This window comes from Vulpes vulpes, chromosome 3, assembly GCF_048418805.1.
Source record: "Vulpes vulpes isolate BD-2025 chromosome 3, VulVul3, whole genome shotgun sequence".
Lineage (NCBI taxonomy): Eukaryota > Metazoa > Chordata > Mammalia > Carnivora > Canidae > Vulpes > Vulpes vulpes.
This window is the reverse complement of record NC_132782.1, coordinates 61800024-61820591: the sequence shown is the minus strand read 5'-3', so window position 1 is coordinate 61820591 and position 20568 is coordinate 61800024. Positions and strand designations below refer to the sequence as shown.

The 20568-nt window shown below is 48.6% G+C and overlaps 1 protein-coding gene across 1 annotated transcript in view; it reads right to left on the bottom strand.

Annotated features, from left to right (window-relative positions):
• The window catches only part of PLEKHG4B (pleckstrin homology and RhoGEF domain containing G4B), an 80710-nt gene extending 60736 nt beyond the window's left edge, over positions 1-19974 (bottom strand). The window contains exon 1 of the mRNA XM_026019149.2: positions 19858-19974. Coding sequence (XP_025874934.2) covers positions 19858-19899 — 42 coding nt within the window. The 5' untranslated portion in view covers positions 19900-19974. The remainder of the gene's footprint in view (positions 1-19857) is intronic.
• Between the last annotated feature and the right edge of the window lie 594 nt (positions 19975-20568).

Genomic DNA, 20568 nt, shown 5'->3' with positions numbered 1-20568 from the left:
TTTTAGTTTAAAAGAGGTTTAATGCTATTTTTAGATGTAACATTTCCTGAGGAAATACCACAGGGTTCATTTATTTGGGGAAAAAAAATGCAAGGCTACAAGTAACAGTTAAAAGTCAAAGTGGTTAAAATTGTGAAACCAATTTTATTTATTTATTTATTTATTTATTTATTTATTTATTTATTTAGAAACCGATTTTTAAAGGGACAATGGTTCCATCTGAGATTCCTCTGAACAGCTCACGATACAGATAATTTCCTAAAGAAATTGAAAATAAAACAGCGAATCCCCTGGACCTGAAGTGGGTAAGGACTCAGACCATCTGTCCCGCTGAGGGGCCAGGATGCACAGCAACCAGGGAGGTGTGCACTGCGGTGAGTTCACCTTTGGAAGCTTCCACCACTGTGCAGCACAGCGGGGCACTGTGGTGGCTGAGGCACCCACACAGGCTTCCCTGTGTCTGTCTCTGTCTGCTCCACTCCCTGCACATGCTTGGCTTTCCCCACCAGACAGGGCCATTCACTCATTAGGAATTGTCTAACTACTCATTTTGTCCAGAAAATGCCAAGATGGTCGGATGTCTAAAAACTCAAGTCACACCTTAGCCACCGGTGAACATCCAACCCATGGGAAGGATAGAGGTGGTCTTGAGCCAGGAGCAAGAATCATGCCCCAAATAGGATGTTCCTCACAGAGATCTGAAGCAAACACTTAACTGTGATAAAAGAAACTGGCAAAGTGGAAGGGCAGGTCCTTAATGACCTATGTCAGAGGAAGTGAAAGGCAAACTGTGGATCCTCCCAGGAAGAGAGGTACTCCTGCCGTGCGGATACCCAAGTCCAGACCGGCTCCTCCTCCAGACTCATAGGTGGGCCCTCGTTCTCATGTCCAGCTGTCATCAGCAGCCTCTCAGTGGGTCCCCCAGCCTCCACCTCACCCGTTCACTTTCTGAAAACTGCCCCGTTTGAGGAAGAGATGGGCAATACTTGCTGAGATCCCTGGGATCCCAGAGCTTCTCTGGCCCCTTCTCTGCCCAGTGATTTCTACCGTGACTGAGTGTGTGTGAGGGAAAGTGTGTGAGGGAAAGTGTATGGGACAGAAAGTGGGTGTCAGGGAAAAGGTGTGTGTGAGGGAAAGTGTGTGTGAGTGACAGTGTGTGTGAGAGAAAGTGTGCATGAGGAAAGTGTGAGAAAGAAAATGTGTTGAGGAAAATTATGTGTGAAAGTGTGTGAGAATGTGTGTGTGTGAGAAAGTGTGAGAGGAAAAATGTGCATCAGGGAAAGTGTGTGTGAGAAAAGTGTGTGTGAGGAAAAGTGTCAGGGAAAGTGTGTGTGAGAGAAAAGTGTGTGCGAAGGAAAATGTGTGTATGAGGGAAAGTGTGAGAAAATGTGTGTGAGGGAAAATGTGTGTGAGTGAGAAAGTGTGTCAGAGGGAAAGTGTGTGTGAGAGAATGTGTGTTTGTGGGAAAGTGTGTGAGAGGGAAAGTGTGTGAGTGAGAAAGTATGTGTGAGGGAAAGTGTGTGTAGAGAGAGAATGTGTGTGAAGGAAAATGTGTGTGTGAGGGAAATAGTATGTGAGTGAGAAAATGCGTGTGAGGGAAAGTGTGTGTGAGTGAGAAAGTGTGTGTGAGGAAAAGTGTGTGAAAGAAAATGTGTGAGAGAAAGCATATGAGAGGGGAAAGTGTGTTGGAGGGAAACTGGGAGAGAGAACGTGTGTGAGGATAAGTGCCTGTGAGGGAAAATATATGTTAATGCCAGTGTGTGACGGCATCTGAAGTTGTGTGTTGGGGGCAGATTGGTGGTGAGTCATGAGAAAATTAGGGGCAAATCCTTAAAACAGTTCCTGGGCCTTTGGTTGCCCAGGAAGAGAAGGGAGTAGCCACAGGGTCGGGGAGAATGTCTGCGTAGGCACCTCTGGCCAATTCAGCCTGGGCCTGTTCTCTGTAGGGCGCAACTGACCCGTTCACCGAATCTGGCACGCCATCGGGTGTGCAGAAGTAGGAGGGAAGAAGGCAGACAAAGAAAGGCAAGTGCCATCACGCTGTTGATGGTAAAGGACTGGTTTCTTCGCTCACGTCAGGATTCCCACTTCGACCAGAGGAACACACACAGATTTGGGCGGACTTCAAAACCAGGACCTTCGCCTGTTTACGTGATCCTGAGTCTTACTGTGGCTTAAAGTGCAATTCTTTGCCGACGTACATTAGTGGACTGAGCACACAGAACCCGTACAAAGCACCTAATTACCACTTTGCTGCACTGTGAATCAGTGTGTTGTTACTGGGCCAATTGCAGGACTGCCTTTGCATTTTAACAACGGAAAATGTTTACGTCTGGAGAAACACTTCAGGGCTCTACTCTTCAAAGAAGGATTTATTTTCCCAATTAACTTTAGGTAAAACTTTATGAGTGTTGGGTGAATTTTAAAGTCTAGACCCTTGTCTCTCACACTGCCAGCAACCCCCATGAGTAAGCATGTCCCTCCTGGCACCCAGCCCACAGGAGATGACCCAGCCGCAGCGCACGGGCTCTCCCTGCGGCCCTCCAGGCCTCACATGTACTGCAGATGAGAAGACAGAGGCTAGGGGTTCACAGGCCTTTCGGTGCCCATCCTGCGGGGGGCCAGTCTCAGGGACGTCAGAAAAATGCTTGGATGTTTGGTTCTAAACTGTGCATCAGCTGCAAACGGCCTGCTTCTTCCTCCCAGGGGACAGACAGGTCACATGCTAAATGTCAAAACAAAGGCGATTTCTTCTCACCTGGTGCTGAGCTAAAGGACAAGGCCAGCTGATGAACAGGGCAAGGACACAGCAGGGGCGCCCCGTCCAGGGCCCAGCAGGCTGGAGGCACCAGGCCAAGGCTGGCCTGGCAAAGACTGATCATGGAGGCTTACACTTTCACTCAAGTACAACATCCCTAAAGAGGGTTGAAGGCAGAGCCACAGAGTTGTGGGAGGGGCTGTCGGCAGGCTGGGTGGACCTGGATATCAGGAAGACTGGAGCGTCTGCAGAGGCACCCTGCAGGTACCACCCCTGTCTCCTAGAGAAGGGCGCCCCAAGACGAGAGCCTGCTAGGTAGCCAGATCCCCAAGCAGGCAGCGCACAAATGGGGTTCCGAGACTCTCACCCTGCTCTCCCGGCATAGTCATGAGCTGGTGGTCAACCCCCTCATGGGATAGAAGGTGCTAGAACATCAAAGGCTCCAGCACAGCCACTGCAGAGACAACTTCCCTGGAGCCACTCCCAATGATACAGGGGCCCACTGCCCAACCTTGTGGGTGATCCCTCTACGTTTGGGCCCCTACACCCTGAGGACAGTGGGGCAGGTGCAAAAGGACAGGAACACAAGATACTCCACGTGAGGTCTCAGGTGGGGTCAGGAAATGACTGAGCAGCTGTACTAAGGCAGCACCATCCTCCCTGCCCACCTTTGGCAAGGCTGGGGAGGGTGGCTGGGGTGGGGCGGTGGTCGCCCAGGCCCCTCATCTGGTCTGAGAGCTCATCTCGTCCTGAAGCCCCATGACCAGCTCCCGGGGATACCCCAGATACTGCAGCCTGGGACGGGACTCTGCAGAGGGGGACACAGGGGGGCCCCTCACCCAGGCACTTCTACCCAGAAAGTCAGGATGGCCTTTAAACCTACCACTGTGGCGTTGCCTCTGGCTAGCTTTCATAAACTAAGTCAGGAGGTACAAGTGGCAGCAGGCACCCCCTGCGGGACTCCAGAGTTGTTCCTACAGCCCCTCCAAACAGGGGCCCCGGGGCTGGAGGCCCACGTCAGGCCTATCCCTGTCCCACTTTCCATCAATAGCCACTTTCTCAGCCCTGTGTGGGCCGGTGTGAAACCCACACTCCCCAGGAGGCTAGCTCTCAGCAGCCGACCTGCTTACAGCCACTCAGGCCCTGCTAATAAGGGCCCTCCTTCCTGAAGGGTGCTGATGGCTATCTCTGGTTTCCTGTGCACACAGACCCAGGAACCACCTTTGAATCAAAGAAATCCTGTCTAGAAAGCCTCGCCTCCTCTGCTCTGCTGATGTGCCAGCCGGTCTGCATCTAGCCCGTCTACACCTGGTCTGTGTATACCTCCATGTGGGTCAGCATTTCCATGTGGCTGACTCTCCACTCACTTCTGGGCCCTGCCTGAGCCCAGGCAGCTCTGTCTGCCACCCGAGGGCTGGGGCTTCTCTCCTGGACCAGTGCTCCCCAGGCTCTGACCCCTGGGCCACTGCAGCTCACCTCACCCTTCTACAGACACTCTTTGGCCTTCCTAACCCTGATGAGCCTTTTTTGAAGCTTGAAACCGCTCACTCAGCACTTGGCTGTCCTCTGATTCTGTGTCTCCAAAACTGGAGTCTGCTTCTGGCCTGTATGTCAGGTGGCCTGCCCCGCTGCATTCATGGAGCTGTGCTACATCACGAAATGTGTCTGCAGGATCTTTAGAGGAGAGAGACGGGGAATGTTTGGCACAAATCGTTTGGGCTCTAAAATCACACTTCATTTATGGGGAAAAGATCCCTGTGAGGGACACTTGTTCTTCATGATGCTGGACAGAGGAAACACCTGTTTGCATCCCAGCAAAGTACCGGGTTGACATAAAACAGAGTTACCCTTCTGTGGGGGGCTGCCGTTCACGGAATCCCGGCCTCCCTGGGGGATGGCAAGTCCCAGTCCATTGGCGGCAGGCACAGCCATGTGACAACAAGATGGCGACAGTGGCAGATACGGGTTCTGACGGAGGCTCTGCGAGCCAGCTCGTGCTTCAACACGGTACCTTTCCCTCTGCCACAAGTTGGGGACCATCCCAGAGTCGCTGTTCCATGAGGCTGGACCACAGGGTAAAACTGACGTGGTGAGCATGGTAGGCGTGTAGCATGAGCAGGTCATCACCGTGCTGACCACTGAGATGTGGGGGTTGTTGGTTACGCAGCATAACCTGCACATCCTGACCGGCCCCGCCCCCTCTCCAGGCAGCCCCCGCGCACACTTCGGTGGGGGTGGCCGCCTCTATCCAGGGGCCCTCCTGGACAAGTGTCTGGTGACACACCTGGAGAGACTTAGCTGTAGTGCATCCTGAGCTGGAGCTGGTCTTCAGTGGCCTCCTGGGGACACCAGGCCCCAAGGGGTGGGGATGGAGCAGAACCATCTCCACTCTGCCGGCTTGGTGGCCCCGGGATGGGTGGTGCATTCGGCCTATCTCAGTCTCCGCTGCATCTCCGGGAATGTTCCAGGCTGAGAGTGTTCCAGAAGCATCTCAGCTCTGAGCTTCATCATCCATAGTCTTTGCTTTGCCTGGGTGCCAACATTCTCCAGTTTTCAGGGAGAAATGAAAATCCAGAGAATGCCAAGCAAAGTAGCTATTTGAGGGCTCAGGCTTTGGTGCTGCACCCACACACCCGGCCGAAGAGGGACACCCAGAACACAGCTGTTCCAACACAGCCTGGAAAATGTCTTCTCTGAATGTACACACGACTGACCCAACGCAAAACACACGGTCGCTTGACTTCAGAAGTTCTAAAGGGGTGTTCGCAGTCCGGGGACTATGGGGGCCGAGGGGTCCCAACCAGTGAAAACCCTTAAGACAAGTCTCTGCTGCGGAGTGTCCAGACAGCACCCGTTTGTCATTCTGCGCTCAGAAGCGTGCAGGGGTCCTGCCAGCACAGCCTCCCCCAAGCCTCTGTGTGGGTTGTGGCTGTGGTGCCACCTCCTGCCTTTCCTCCCCCTCAGATGTCCGATCCACTGGGGCAAGGACTTGCCAGGCAGCTTGTGCTCCACCACGTTCTTTTTAAAACTTGTTATGTTCTCCCGCTCGTCCCAGCTTCCCAGACAAGCCGTGTAAGAGCTTGGGACACAGGGCTGAACAGTGCGGCTGCTGAAAGGCTGTTCTGAAGGAAGGATCCAGAGCTCCCTCCTCTGCCCTTTGAGTCATCAGTAGGGGCCGCTGGGCGGGCCTCCAGGTCCCTGCCTGGGACACAGGGGTGCTCGCCCGTGCTCCCCGCTCACACTCTACTTGGGGCCACACATTCCTCGCCCGACGTGGGGCAAGAGCTGTCAGGTGGCTGTGAGGACTGAGGGCTGAGCCACCACCCGGGCAACCCGAAGAGGTTTTTTCTTCTGGTAGATGCTCCGTCTACCAGACACACTCAGAATCTTCCACCTGGCATTCTTAGAAAAAGCTACCTCTTTAGCCTCTAAGCACCAGTAGGAGCACCCAGGATTTCACCTGGAGGTGTGGGGGCATCCTGGGGTCAGCCCAGCTCCTCTGTCCACCTTCTGGTCTCTATGTAACACTCAGGGGTCAGCAAAGCACGACTCCAGTGGTTAAAAAAAAAAACGAAAGAAGAATACAAGTTCAGACTGTGGAAATTATATGACACTCACATTTTGGGTGCCCACAAATAAAGTCGCATTGGAACTCGGCCAGCCCTGTTCTACGTACTGCTTGTGGCTGCTTCTGTGCCACAAACACAGGGCTGAGCATGGGATTGAGACCGGACAGTCCTTCGAAGCCTCTGGGCGTACCATCTGGCCCTTCAAGAAACTCTGTTGACCCTACCTCAAGGAAGGAAGTCCTGCAAGCCATGGGACATGAGTGGGTGGACAAAGGGGAAGCCTCCACTCTCCTTTGCTGTGTGCTGGGGATGGATCTCAGCTCCAGCACAGGGACGCTTCTGGATGAAGGTGCCACAGGACTGAGGGCTTTTGTGACACCACCATTTTTGGATTCAACACTCAAGTTCCCACTAATTAATTGTTCAGGTGCAGCTTTATTCTACGTGTGCATTGAGGTGGGCAAAGATCTCAGCCTGCAGCTGAGGGGGCAGCCAGTGTTATTAACTTCTACTCATGGTCAAGTGCTTGGAAAATGTCTAAAAGCCATCATTTTAAGTTCTCATTATCCTTTTTTGCATTTAATAGCCTCACATACAATGAGGGAACTCCCTCCCTTGGGAGCTTTGGAGGTCTTGGAATGCACCTTTCGTGCCAGCACGTGTCAGGTGGTTATGTACCCGGGAAGCTCAAGCACAGCACAGGCTGGGGGTCACATGCTCACTTGGCTGTTACCAGGGCAGAAGCAGCTGCAGACACAAGGTCCCACACCAAGGCTCGCCCTGGCTCGGAGCCCCTCATGCCACAGCGGCCAGGGAGTGACTCCACTCTGCTGCTCCCCTGCGATGCAGTCCTGCCCTCAGCAGAGAGGGGAAGAGACCCTCCCAGAGCAGCAGAAGGGAGGTCAGGCAGGAGGGAGGCAGGGCTGGCAGGATGAGACAGCCCCCAGGAGGGGCTGGAGGGGCCTATGTGCAGGGGCCAGCTAAGAGGCAGTGAGCTGCGTCCCTGGGCCCAAGGCGAGAACAGGGTCAGGGGGGTTCTGTAAATGTCACCCAGGGGTCTACGCTGGCTGTGGCACCGCCCAAGGGCACCCGTATTTCTGTACATCTGGTTTCTTCATTTGTAAAACAGAAATGTAATTCATCAATTATTCCATAAAGGTAACACCATTCCACAAGTTCTTAGAAAAACTTCAAAGCTTATTTTTTAATAGAAACTGACAGTGAAATGTTGGCTTTTGAGACATTTTGGCTGAATTTAGTTCTCTGAAGGTGATTAATAACCAGTGTGCCAGAGGGACGTTGACCAATCAGCACAGATTGGTTTCTTCATGCTGAAACGTGCTTTCAGGTGGAAAAGCGTGTTGTTCACTCCTCACACACAGTGTGGCAAGACCAGAAAAGGTTGTGCCAACCTGAAAATGTCCAGCCCAAGTCCTAATGCCACCAAACCTAACTGAACCACCGGGTCCTGCACGGAGCCCCGGTCTGCTGCAGAGCACGAGTGAGCCACGAGGCACAGGCACACAACCCTAACTCCTACTTGTAGTTCTTTAGGGGAATGAGTGACAATAGGCATTTCTCCCCACCTAATGTACCTGGGAAATCCTTCGGTAGGAAAAAAAAGTGCTCTTGAAATGTGTCTGCTCAACCAGATGCGTGGCCCTTCACGTATAGAGAGGAAACCTCATCTATTCCCTCTAAGGTCTGTGTTGTCTAATGTTATTCACTGTGAAATTGAGTCAAACAAGCCACTCACAAGAGCATGGAGTTCCCTGTTGTCTGAGTCCAGCCGCTTTGCCAGCCTTTGTCTGACCTTCCCCACCTTTTACCACACAGGTCTAGCAGAGAAACAACTACTATTCTTAGGGAGGGCTGAAACTAGTTTTCTGAGTTGTACACCTGACAGCAGCCTCCACCTGTGTCACCGACAACACATGTCCTCTATACTTTCAGATACATCCCACCACAGATAACAGAGGAGAGGCGCAAACCGGGTAGGTGGGAGTGATAGGCTGTGCACCTGCACCACTAGGTGAAAGACGCTACCCTAACATCTCTCTGGAGCATCCTGTGAGAGGGCTCAGCCTCAACTGTGACCAGAGTCAGGAATCAGCCTGAGTGAGGCACAGACATGCTAGAAAAGTCCCCCGCAGACGTCAGTGTTTCTCAGGCTGAAGGTGGCTTGAAGCTCGCTGGTGCCCAGATCTTCATCTCATTTTAGCCATTAAGGTGAGAGGGCTCCAATGTGGTGTTAATGGAAAACCACACACACACTTTTAAGCGACAAACGATTCCTGTACTTTTCCTAAAGGACTTTGTGATTTAGACAATCTTAGACTGAGCGGGACACGGGCTGATGGCCGACACTGCTTTAGATTGTTTGGGAATAGGTGCTGGGTCTAGGTGGAAGCACCTTTGTCTCTCCCAGAAGAGGCTGGGGTGAAGCCTTCAAGTTTGCAGAAGTTCTGGCTCGGAAGGCTCCAAGGGACATCTGATGAGGCTGTGCTGGAATGCAGGAGGGCAGATGCATGCGGCAGTTTCATTAAGCACAATTTAAGGTATTTTGGGGGAAAATGCAAACTCTGTGTACATCATGAGAACAACAAAATGTTATTCTAATGAGAAACTCATGACAAATGTGCTTGGAGTGCTAAATCATGCTTTTCACAGTCGCCGTTTTCACAGTCACAGCTGAGCTGGTTGTATGCAACGTGAACAGGTCCCTGAGGTTCAAACGTGGGCTCAAGAGAGCATCAGAGGAAGGCACACTGGACGGGCCAGTTGTGGATCTTGGGTCTAAGGATGAGGCTGGAGCCTGGAGCCCAACCACACCTAGAATGGGTCCAGTGGGTGGCTTACTGACTCTCGGGAATCCAGAATGGAGGGAGACCTTGGAGCACAAAGGACAAACACAGGACAGAGGGGAGGAGGCAGAGGTGCGCTCCGGGAATACACTGACAAGAGGCATGACTGTTGGCCGTGGCCTGGCTCAGTGCACAGGAGCCGCCTGGAGCTGGCAAAGCCCTCACCAGGGGGCTAGTGCATGAGGACACGGTGTATCCACGCCTGCTCTGTAGGCACCAGTGGGTTCCACACGACAGTGCTAATGGCTCACTGGAGGCTGTGTAGTCTGCACGTCTGCACAGTCTGGCTTGGAAGTACTCAGTGGGACTTACAGCACCCCACCCCCATCCCCAGTCAACGAGCATCCTCCATCCACAGCAGGGACCTACCCCTGTTGTTTAGACCACTGTCTCCAGGAGGCAGTGACACCTAAGTTAGGCTGGTGACCCCATCCGGGGCTTCCCAGACAATGGGAGTTTTCACCTGTGGTCCTGGCATTACCTCTCTTTTCTCCCTCAAAGTGTTCCAATTTGGACAATAAGTGATATGGCCAGCCATTGGTCCTAATGAATCAATCCTTTGTTTCTCCTGTCTCCTCCCTCCTTGTCTGTGCTCTTTCTTATTAGAAGCTGCTCACAGGGATCCCTGGGTGGCGCAGCGGTTCGGCACCTGCCTTTGGCCCAGGGCGCGATCCTGGAGACCCGGGATCGAATCCCACATCGGGCTCCCGGTGCATGGAGCCTGCTTCTCCCTCTGCCTGTGTCTCTGCCTCTCTCTCTCTCTCTGTGACTATCATAAATAAATAATAATTAAAAAAAAATTAAAAAAAAAAAAGAAGCTGCTCACAGAGGCATCCACTGTTCTCTACACACTACACACCAAAGTGCATTCATTGAATACCTACTGTGCGCTAAGCACCATGAAAGATATGAAGATTAATGTCTTGGGTTCACAGCCTAGCAGGGGCTGTTAGACAAGAAAACGGTAATGGTTGGTGGGGGGAATAATATTACAGGAGGGGAAAAGAGCACCTTTTATATGCTTAATTATACATCCAACAATGACAACATGAGGGACACTGACACATGGGTTCTAGTGTCAGGCACTACTGAAACGTTTTATATGAACTAACCTCACACAGACCTTCTCCTATTGACTATTTTTCTCTAGTCAGCTAGTTAGCTACGTTTTGAAGTCTTAAAACTTAGATTTAAATTTCTGCCGATTTCCTACCAATTTTGTATTTTTACCTTAAATACAAACTTTTTTCTTAAAAAGGTCATTTCTAATTGTAAAAGTGTAACTTTCTTAAGATTCTTAAGTTACATTTTTAAAAGTTACATTCTTGTACAATATAATAACATTTAAAAGCAAAGTTATAGGGCAGCCCGGGTGGCTCAGCAGTTTAGTGCTGCCTTCGGCCCAGGGCCTGATCCTGGAGACCCGGGATCGAGTCCCATGTCAGACTCTCTGCATGGAGCCTGCTTCTCCCTCTGCCTGTGTCTCTGCCTCTCTCTCTCTGTGTTTCTCATGAATGAATGAATGAATGAATAAATAAATAAATAAATAAATAAATAAATAAATAAATAAATCTTTTAAAAAGATAAATAAAAGCAGAGTTATAAAACTCATTCCTAATCCTCAAAACAAATACTAGAAAACTAAATTTAACAGCATTATTTAAAGGATTATTCACCACGACCAAGTGGAATTTATCCCAGGAATGCAGCAGTTAATCAGTGTAAAACATGACATTAATAAAGCAAAGGAAAAAGCCCATGATCATCTCAAATAACACAAAAAAGCATATGACAACATCCAATATCCTTTCATGATCAAAGCATCTAGAAAACTAGGAATAGAGAAGACTTTTCTCAACATGATAAATGGCACTTATAAAAATCTACAGCTAACTTCATACTTAATGGTGAAAGACTAAAAGCTTTTCCCTTAAGATCAAAATCAAGGCAAGGCTGCCCCCTTTCTCCACTGCTATACAATTCTGCCCTAGAAGTTCTAGCCAGAGCAGTTAGTCAAGAAAAAGAAATTAAAGGAATGCAAATTAGAAATAAAGAAGTAAAACGATCTCTATTTGTCAATGACATGATCTTATATGTAGCAAATCCAGAAAAAGCTACCTAGAGCTAATAGATGAGTTCAGCAAAATTGCAGGGTACAAGAGTAACAGGCAAAATCAGTTGTGTTTCTATATATTAGTAATGAACAATCCAAAAAGGAAATTAATAATTCTATTATATAACAGCATCCAGAAGGAATAAAATACCTAAGATTCATTCTTTTTATTATTTATTTTTCATCATGAAAAGTCTTTTTTTTTTTTAATGAAAAGCCTTTAATTCCTATTCTCTACCTCCTCCATCTCCCCATGCACTCCCCATCCACTTCCTCTCTGGCAGCCATCAATTTGTTGATGGTTTGTCTTGCTCTCTTTTTTTTTTCCCTTTGCTCATTTGTTGTTTCTTAAGTTCCATATATGAGTGAAATCACATGGTATTTGTGTTTCTCTGACTGATTTATTTTGCCTAGTGTTATTCTCTCTATCTCCTTCCATTGCATTGCTCATTCCATGGCTCCTTGTCATTGCAAATGGCAAGATTTCATTTTCTTCTATGGTTGAATAATATTCCATTGTATATATATATATATATATATATATATATATATATATATATGTCACCTCTACTTTATCCATTCCTCAAATGATGGACATTTGGGCTGCTTCCATAGTTTGGCTATTGCAAATGATACTGCAATAAACAGAGCGGTGCTTGTCACCCTTTGAATTAACATTCTCACTTTGGTGGGTAAATATCCAGTATTGCAATTACTGGATTGTAGGGTAGTTCTATTTTTAGTTTTTTGAGGAACTTCCATAGTGTTTTTCAGAGTAGCTGCACCAGTTTGCACTCCCACCATCAATGCATGAAGGCTCCCCTTTCTCACATCCTTGCCAACACTTGTTGTTTCTTATGTGATTGATCTCAGCCCTGCTGGCAAGTGTGAGGTGGGATCTCATTGTGGTTCTGGTCTGCATTTTTCTGATGATGAATGATGTTGAGCATCTTTTCATGTGTCTGTTGGCCATCTGGATATCTTCTTTGTAGACACGTCTGTTCGTGTCTTCTGCCCATTGTAATCAGATTATTTGTTTTTTGGGTGTTGAGCTGTATAACTTCCTTATGTATTTTGAGTACTAGTCCTTTGTTGCATATGACATTTGCAAGTATTTTCTCCCATTCTACAGGTTACCTTTCAGTTTTGCTGATTGTTTCCTTTGCTGCACAGAAACTTCTTATTTTGATGGAGTCCCAATAGTTTATTTTTGGTTTTATTTCCCTTGCCTCAGCAGACACATCTAGAAACAGGTTGTTATGGTAGATGTTAGAGAAATTACAGCCTGTGCTCTTTTCTAGAATTTTTATGGTTTCAGGTCTCACATCTAGGTCTCTCATCCATTCTGAGTTTATTTTTGTGTATGGTGTAAGAAAGTGGTCCAGTTTCATTCTTTTGCATGTTGCTCTCCAGTTTTCTCAACACCAGTTGTTGAAGAGATGGTCTTTTTCCCATTGGATATTCATTCCTTCTTTGTTGAAGATTAATTGACCATATTATTGTGGGCTTATTTCTGGGTTTTCTGTTCTATTCCACTGACCTATGTATCCATTTTTACACCAGTACCATAGTTTTAATTACTACTGCTTTGTAATATAACTTGAAATCTAGAATTATGATTTCCCTGAAATTTTTTTTTTCAACATTGCTTTGGCTACTCAGTTCTTTGTGGTTCCATTCAAATTTTAGGATTGTTTATTCTAATTCTGTGAAAAATGCTGTTGGTATTCTGATAAGGATTGCATTAAATCTGTAGATCGCTTTGGGTAGTATAGACATTTTACAATATTTATTCTTCCAATCCATGAGCAAAGGATGTCTTTCCATTTCTTTGTGTCACCTTCAATTTCTTTCATCAGTGTTTGATAGTTTTCAGAATACAGGTCTTTCACCTCTTTGGTTAAGTGAATTCCTAGGTATTTTATTTTTGATGCAATTGCAAATGGGATTATTTTCTTAATTTCACCTTTTTTAAAGATTTTTTTTTTTAATTTATGAGACAGAGAAGCAGAGACAGGCAGAGGGAGAAGCAGGCTCCCTGCAGGGAGCCTGATGCAGGACTTAATCCCAGGACTCTAGGATCATGACCTGAGCTGAAGGCAGAATGCTCAACCACTGAGCCACCCTTTCTGCTGCTTCATTATTAGTGTATAAAAGTGCAACACATTTCTATACATTGATTTTGTATCCTGCGACCTTACTGAATTCATTTATCAGTAATAGTCATTTTTTGGTGGAGTCTTTATGGTTACTATATATAGTATCAGGTCTTCTGCAAATAATGAGAGTTTTACATAGTCCTTACCAGTTTGGATGCCTTTTATTTCTTTATGTTCTCTGACTGCTATGGCTAGAACTTCAAGTACTATGTTGAATAACAGTGGTGAGTGTTACCTAGGATACATATAACAAAGGAAATGAAAGATGAACACAGAAAACTACAAAACACTGCTGGGAGAAATTACAGACACCTAAATAAATGAAAAAAAAAATCCTAGGTTTACAGTTTGGAAAACTTAACATTAAGATGTCAATATTATTCTAAAGTAATCTACAAACTCAATGCAAGCTCTCTCAAAATTGCAATGGCTTTTTTTTTCCCAGAAATGGAAAAGACAATCCTCAAATTCATATGGAATTCCGATGGGCCCTGAACAGCCAAAACAATCCTGAATGAAAAGAACAAAATTGGAGGACTCAAAGTTCCTGATTTCAAAACCCACTACAAAGCTACAGTAGTCAAAGCAGTGTGATTCTGTCATAAAGACAGATACACAGACCAACAAGAAAGGATTAAAGATCCAGAAATAAACCTAAACAACTACAGTCAATTGGCTTTCAACTCGGGTTCCAAGACTATTCAATAAAGAAAAATAATTTCTTCAACAATGGTGCTGGAAAAAGTGGATATCCCTATACAAAAAATAAAATTGGCTCCCCGTCTCACACCATACACAAAATTTAACTAAATTGGATCAACGAACTGAATAATATAATAAAGAACTAATATAATAAAACTCTTAGAAGAAAACATAAAGGGAAATCTTCATGATCTTGCAGATGGCAATGGTTTCTCAGATATGATAGCAAAAGCATGAACAACAAAAGAAAAAATATATAAATTGAACTTCATTAAAAATAAAAATCTTGCGCATCAAAGGACACTATCAAGAAAGTAAAAGGACAACCAACAGATGGAACAAAACAGTTTGGTGGTTTTTCAAAAAATTAAACATAGATTTACCACATGAACATGAAATTCTTCCCCTAGGTATGTACTCAAAGAAATGAAAATATTGTACACATTAAAACTTGTAAACACATGCTCACAGCAGCACTATTTGCAAAAGCCAAAAGACAGAAACAGTATAAACGTCCATCAACAGATAAATGGAAACACAAATTGTGCTATATCCACACAATGGTATAATATTCGGCCTTAAAAAGGAAGAAATTTCTGACATATGCTACAACACAGATAAAGTCTTAAGGACTTTATGTTAAGTTAAATAAGCCAATCACAAAAGGACAAATACTACACAATTCTAACTATATGAGGTCCTTAGCACAGTCACAACCATGAGGACAGAATGTAAAATGTTGGCAGCTAGGGGCTGGGGGTTAGGGGGAGAATAGGGGTCACTGTTTAATAGTGACAGAGTTTCAGAGTCACAGGACAGAAGGGGTTGTGATGATGTTTGGTTTGTATGTATAAAGTGTATGCTATATATATTTCAATACAACAAGGAAGTCACACACAGTATGGTTCCATTTATGTGGAATATTCAGAGTCCGTAAATCCACTGAGACAGAGGGCAGACTAGTGGTTCCAGGGGCTGGCAGAAGGTGGAATGGGGAGGAACTGTTACATGAATGTGGGGCTTTATTTCAGGGTAAAAGAGATGTTTTGGAACTAGGCAGAGGTAGTGGCTGCATAACACTGGGAATGTATTAAATGCCACTGAAATGTTTGCTTTGAAACCGTTTATTGTAGGGGTGCCTGGGTGGCTCGGTGGTTGAGCATCTGCCTTCGGCTGTGGTCGTGATCCTGGGGTCCTGGGATCGAGTCCTGCATCAGGCTCCCCACGGGGTGTCTGCTTCTTATCTATCTTCTCTCTGTGTCTCTCATGAATATATAAATAAAATCTTTAAAAAAAAAAAACTTTAAAAAAAAAGAAAAAAAAAAGAAACTGTTTATGCTATGTGAATTTCATCTAAAAATACTATTTAAAAAATTAGTTCCAGGGGTGCCTGGGTGGTTCAGTCTAAGTATCTGACTCTTGGTTTTGGTTTGGGTCATGGTCTCAGCTTGGGCCATGGTGTCAAGGTTGTGGGATTGAGCCCCACCTCAGGCTCTGTGCCCCACGAGTAGTCTGCTGGAAATTCTCCACTTCTGCTTGTGCTCTCATGCTCTTTCTCACTCTCTCAAAAAAAGGAATAAATCTTAAAAATAAAAAAAGTTCCAGAACTTTTCAGAAACTGTGCTAGTATCTGTTTCCCTCATTTGCTACTCTTGCCCTACCCTCCCAGTTCTCCCATGTGGTTTCAGGAGAGGTTATATTCTGACCCCATTGCTGGTCATCAAGATCCTCTGGGTTGGGTCTCTGAAGGTCACAGTCTCTGAACACACAAATATCAGTTTGAGAACTAAATGCTCACTCTGTTACCTAGTGCAGTGCTCTAGGCTGACTGAATCCCAATGATGTGTTCTTTAGTCTCTCTGAATAATCCATAAGGAAAGCTATCAAACCCTTGAACTCAAGTGGAGTCCGTGGCCTATTGATTTGGCACTTCTACAAAAATTTCTTTAAAAAATACCCAATTATATTGTTAAAACAGTATATAATTATAATTGTAATTCCTCTTCCTGGTGGTATCTTTGAGCGCCAAAATACCCTGAAGATAACTTCACTGGATATTTTTCCTTAAGTGATTTGGGGAAAAAAGCCAACAAAACAAAACAAAAAAACCTCAATCCTTTTTATCTCTTACTTGCAGGAAAACCTTTCTCCCTCTCTGTCATAGAATCACAAAGTAATAGCTAACATTTATTGAGCACTTACTATATCCCAGATGCTTCCTTTTAAAAGCCTTTTATTTGAGGGAAAGAGAGAGAGCATGAGCGAGCACAAGTGCGGGTGAGGGGTGAGGGAGGAACGGAGGGAGAGGGAGAAGCAGGCTTCTTGCTGAGGGGGTAGGCTGACTCGGGGCTGGATCCCAGAACCTGGATCATGACCTGAGTTGAAGGCAGACGCTTCACTGACTGAGCCACCCAGGCGCCCCTAACCAGACACTGTTTTAAGCACATTATTATAGCATTATCATCCCTATTCTGTGGGCTTGTCTGCCCACTCACTTAGTGGGGAAACCAGGATTGGAACTCTGGCTGCAGAGCATGCATCCCCAACCAATGAAACCTCAGCCGTGGTGCCTATGTCTCATCCTAGCAAGAGACAGAGCCAAAGAGATCCCAGAGTCCCTCCGCATTCTTCACTCTGCAGGTGAAAGCACCTTATGATTCCCCAACTGGGCAGTGAAGGGATGGGTCATCCTTCCCCAGCCTGTCCTTTCCATTCATTTAAAGTTAATTCAGGCATCTCTTCTGCTCTGTGCACCACTGTCCCCACCCCAAGACACACACACACACACACACACACACAGAGCACCTTCACTACCTCACACGGGATCTGGTCAAGCCTTTCCCTATAACTGTCTTGGACCTGCTTTAACTGTATCACACGTAGATGAACCAGATTTCCCAGATGCAACTGCAATCCAACTGCTCCCATCTGAGGATGTTGTTTTTGTTCTTGAAAGTCACAGGCAGTGGTGTCAGCTTGGATCGGGTGGGAAGCAGTAGACTGGCATCCCACAGGGCAGGCACTGCATCTGTGTGGCCCACAGAAGGTCAGGGCTGGGCAGGGGAATGAAAATGAGTTTTGAAAGAGGGGGAGGGTAACCATCATGTGACAAATATTTGCCGAGTTATGCCATGTACTAAGTTATAAGCACTAGAGAAGACAGGCATTCGGCAAAGATCAAGCACGAGGTGATATTGGCTCAGACTCTCCCATGGAGGCCCTCTCATGGCAAAGCCAAGCAGGAAATGGGTTGCGGATGTGAGGTTGTAGAGGAGGTCCAGGCAGGATTACCAGGGGAGCTTTCTGAGGATGATGCATAGCAGGGTTGGGGGTCTCTCGGTTGGGGAGCTGCAGACAGGTGGTATTTCTTTGGGGGAAGTGCACATACTTCCTACCTCAGTGACCTGAACAACTCTGGTGCAGAACTTCAAATTAATTCATGTCCCAGATTGCTGTAGGCATTAGATTTAATCCCTGTTTTCAGGTCGTAGAAACATAAGATGTCTTAAAGTCATGTAAAATAAATTTACCACAAAGTATCTTTTGCATGGTATGATTTTCTCAATGTTGGGGAAAATTCTGTAAGGTCAGACACTCATCTGACAGTATCTGAAAGCTCTCTAAGAATTTGGGCCTAGCTGTGAACTGAGGAGCCTAGAAACACCTGGCAAGGCATTCTAGCTCTCAGTACAGAAGTCTTCAATTTAGGGGCACTGAATGATGAGCCAGGTTACCTTCCAAGAAGCGTCTACACATCCGTCTTTAAAGTGAACCCATATGGTACTCTGAGGTAGGAAGGCCATGTCTTATTCCCATAAATGAACAGACTGAAGCTCAGAGAGGCTGAACTACAAAGCCAAAGGGCCACAGCTAATAGAGGGTAAATGTGGGTGCACATCAAATTTCCAAGATCCCAGGTCTGTCCCACAGGCTCCACGTCAGGGTCCAGAGCCTCCTTCTCACGCCACAGGCACCTACCATCCACAGCCCTTGTAGGGTAGATGGCTGTGGCAGGATGCCTTCTTATTACAGGACTGCAGATTCTCAAGGTGCCTTAGGATCAACACATACAGGACAGGATATGCCACCTCTCCGCCCACGCCTCTGCCCCCCACCCTCTCAGGAGTGTCAGTTGGGCCCTTAGGTCAGACCCACCATCTCCCTGGGCTCACTCTTATCTGCTGGATCAGTGAGCACCTGGGATAGAGGGATGGAGAGATAGAGGAGAGGAGGCTGCCAGAACTGACTAATCCTGAGTAGGGCTTCACTGCTGCAGGGCACAGCTGTGTGGACAGGAAAACCACTGCTTCAGGGCTGCTTCTTGGCTGTGAAATGGGTAACTAGCAGGTTCTGAGGAAGGAGGGAAGTGGTGGCATGTGAACTGGGCTTGAATTATTCTCACCAAAAACGCTGAGATCTGGGAATCTGGGGTTTCCTGTGTTTGGTTGGATGATACAACCAGTGCATACACATCTCAGAGAGCCTCGGGGCAAATTCAGGGCCCATTTTATTTCCTTAGACAGGCATTTTTGGGATGCTTCACAAGTAATATAGCATTCACTGGAGACCACCCAGGATTGCCACAGACACAAAGGCCCATGGTTCACAAAGGCCATTTCAGACCAGGCCCACACGAATGGCATAGAATGATGAAGGCTGTCCTGATAATCACAGGTTGGCTGGTACCCAGGGCCAGCCGCCCACTAGAAAGCTCAGGGCTGTCCTCTCCGGGCCCACCTGGCCACCCACTTGTCCTCTAAAGCACAGTGAGGTTAAAATGTAGTGCTGCCTCAGAATCAGAATTGGGTTTATTACCTCAGTGTCAGACGCCCAGCGCAGCCAACACAGATACCATCCCACCGTGGATGGAAACCTGTTGCTGTACAGGATCTCAGAGTCTGAGTGTATTTTCACTGAGACCAAAGAGTGACATCTCGAGGTCCTTCCGCCCCCAGAGATCCCGGGGCCTCCCAAGCGGGTTCCAGGAAGCCAGACCTCAGCAGGAGCACTGAAATCTGCACCTGAAGCGGAGAACCTCCTCCAGGGGCTCACAGCCCTGCCCAGAGCTCAGCTCGGGTTAGGGTGAGCAGCAGAGTCGTAAGCTATTCATTATGCACAGTTTCAACTGCATTTAACTTAATTTTTTAATTATAGGTTTTCATTCTTAATAAGACACCTGAAAGTACCAACTGAACTCCTGAAGTTAAAGTGCTGCTGGTAACAGGAGCAGAGCGTAGTCATTACACCCAAAGCTCTGTAATCCAGCTTCGCAGGAGGAAGAGGAGACAGACAACACACTCCTGCATTTCCCACGAAGAGACCCAGAGCCGCGTGTAGCCACCTCCCCCACCCTGAAAGGACGCGGTTGTCCCCCAGGCCCCGTCCTCCCCGACGCCGACCCAGCTGCGACATAAAAGTCAACCCGGCCGTGCGCTCGCGTCCAGCCGCCCGAGTGAGCGGCGCCGCCGTTCCTGGGCCGGTGCCCGCGGCCGCGGCGGGCGAGGAAGCCCGGGGCGCAGCAGCCCCCCTGCAGGTGCGCTCCCTCCGCACCCGCCCCAGCACCCCCCGGCCGCGCGAACGCAGAGCCGCCTCACCCGAGCTCCTCCGCCTGAGGCCCAGGGGCGCTAAACTGGTCTTTAAGCGACTCCCCTCCCGCAGCGCCGGCCTCGGGAGCCCTCCCCGCCGCCCCTACCTTGCCGCCGCCGGAGCCTTTGTGCGCCGCGCTCAGAGCCATGCTGGCGCCGCCTTTGTCCCACCTCGGAGGAAACGTTCCCGTGAAGGACACTGCCGGCGCCTCCCTCCCGGCGCCCCGCCCGCCCGCGGGGCGGACCCCTGCCCCGGGGGAGCGCCTCCCCCTGCAGACCCCCCGCCCCGGGGGAGCCCCTCCCCCTGCAGACCTCCTCCCCGCAGGGCGGACCCCCTCCCCCTGCAGAGCCCCTGCCCCGGGGGAGCGCCTCTCCCTGCAGACCCCCCCGCCCCGGGGGAGCTCCTCCCCCTGCAGACCTCCTCCCCGAGGGGCGGACCCCCTCCCCCTGCAGACCCCCTGCCCCGGGGGAGCGCCTCTCCCTGCAGACCTCCTCCCCGTGGGGCGGACCCCCTCCCCCTGCAGACCCCCTGCCCCGGGGGAGCGCCTCTCCCTGCAGACCTCCTCCCCGCGGGGCGGACCCCCTCCCCCTGCAGACCCCCTGCCCCGGGGGAGCCCCTCCCCCTGCAGACCTCCTCCCCGCGGGGCGGACCCCCTCCCCCTGCAGGCCCCCTGCCCCGGGGGAGCCCCTCCCCTTGCAGACCTCCTCCCCGTGGGGCGGACCCCCTCCCCCTGCAGATCCCCTGCCGGGGGAGCCCCTCCCCCTGCAGCCCCCCTCTCTGTGGGGCGGACCCCCTCCCCCTGCAGACCTCCTCCCCG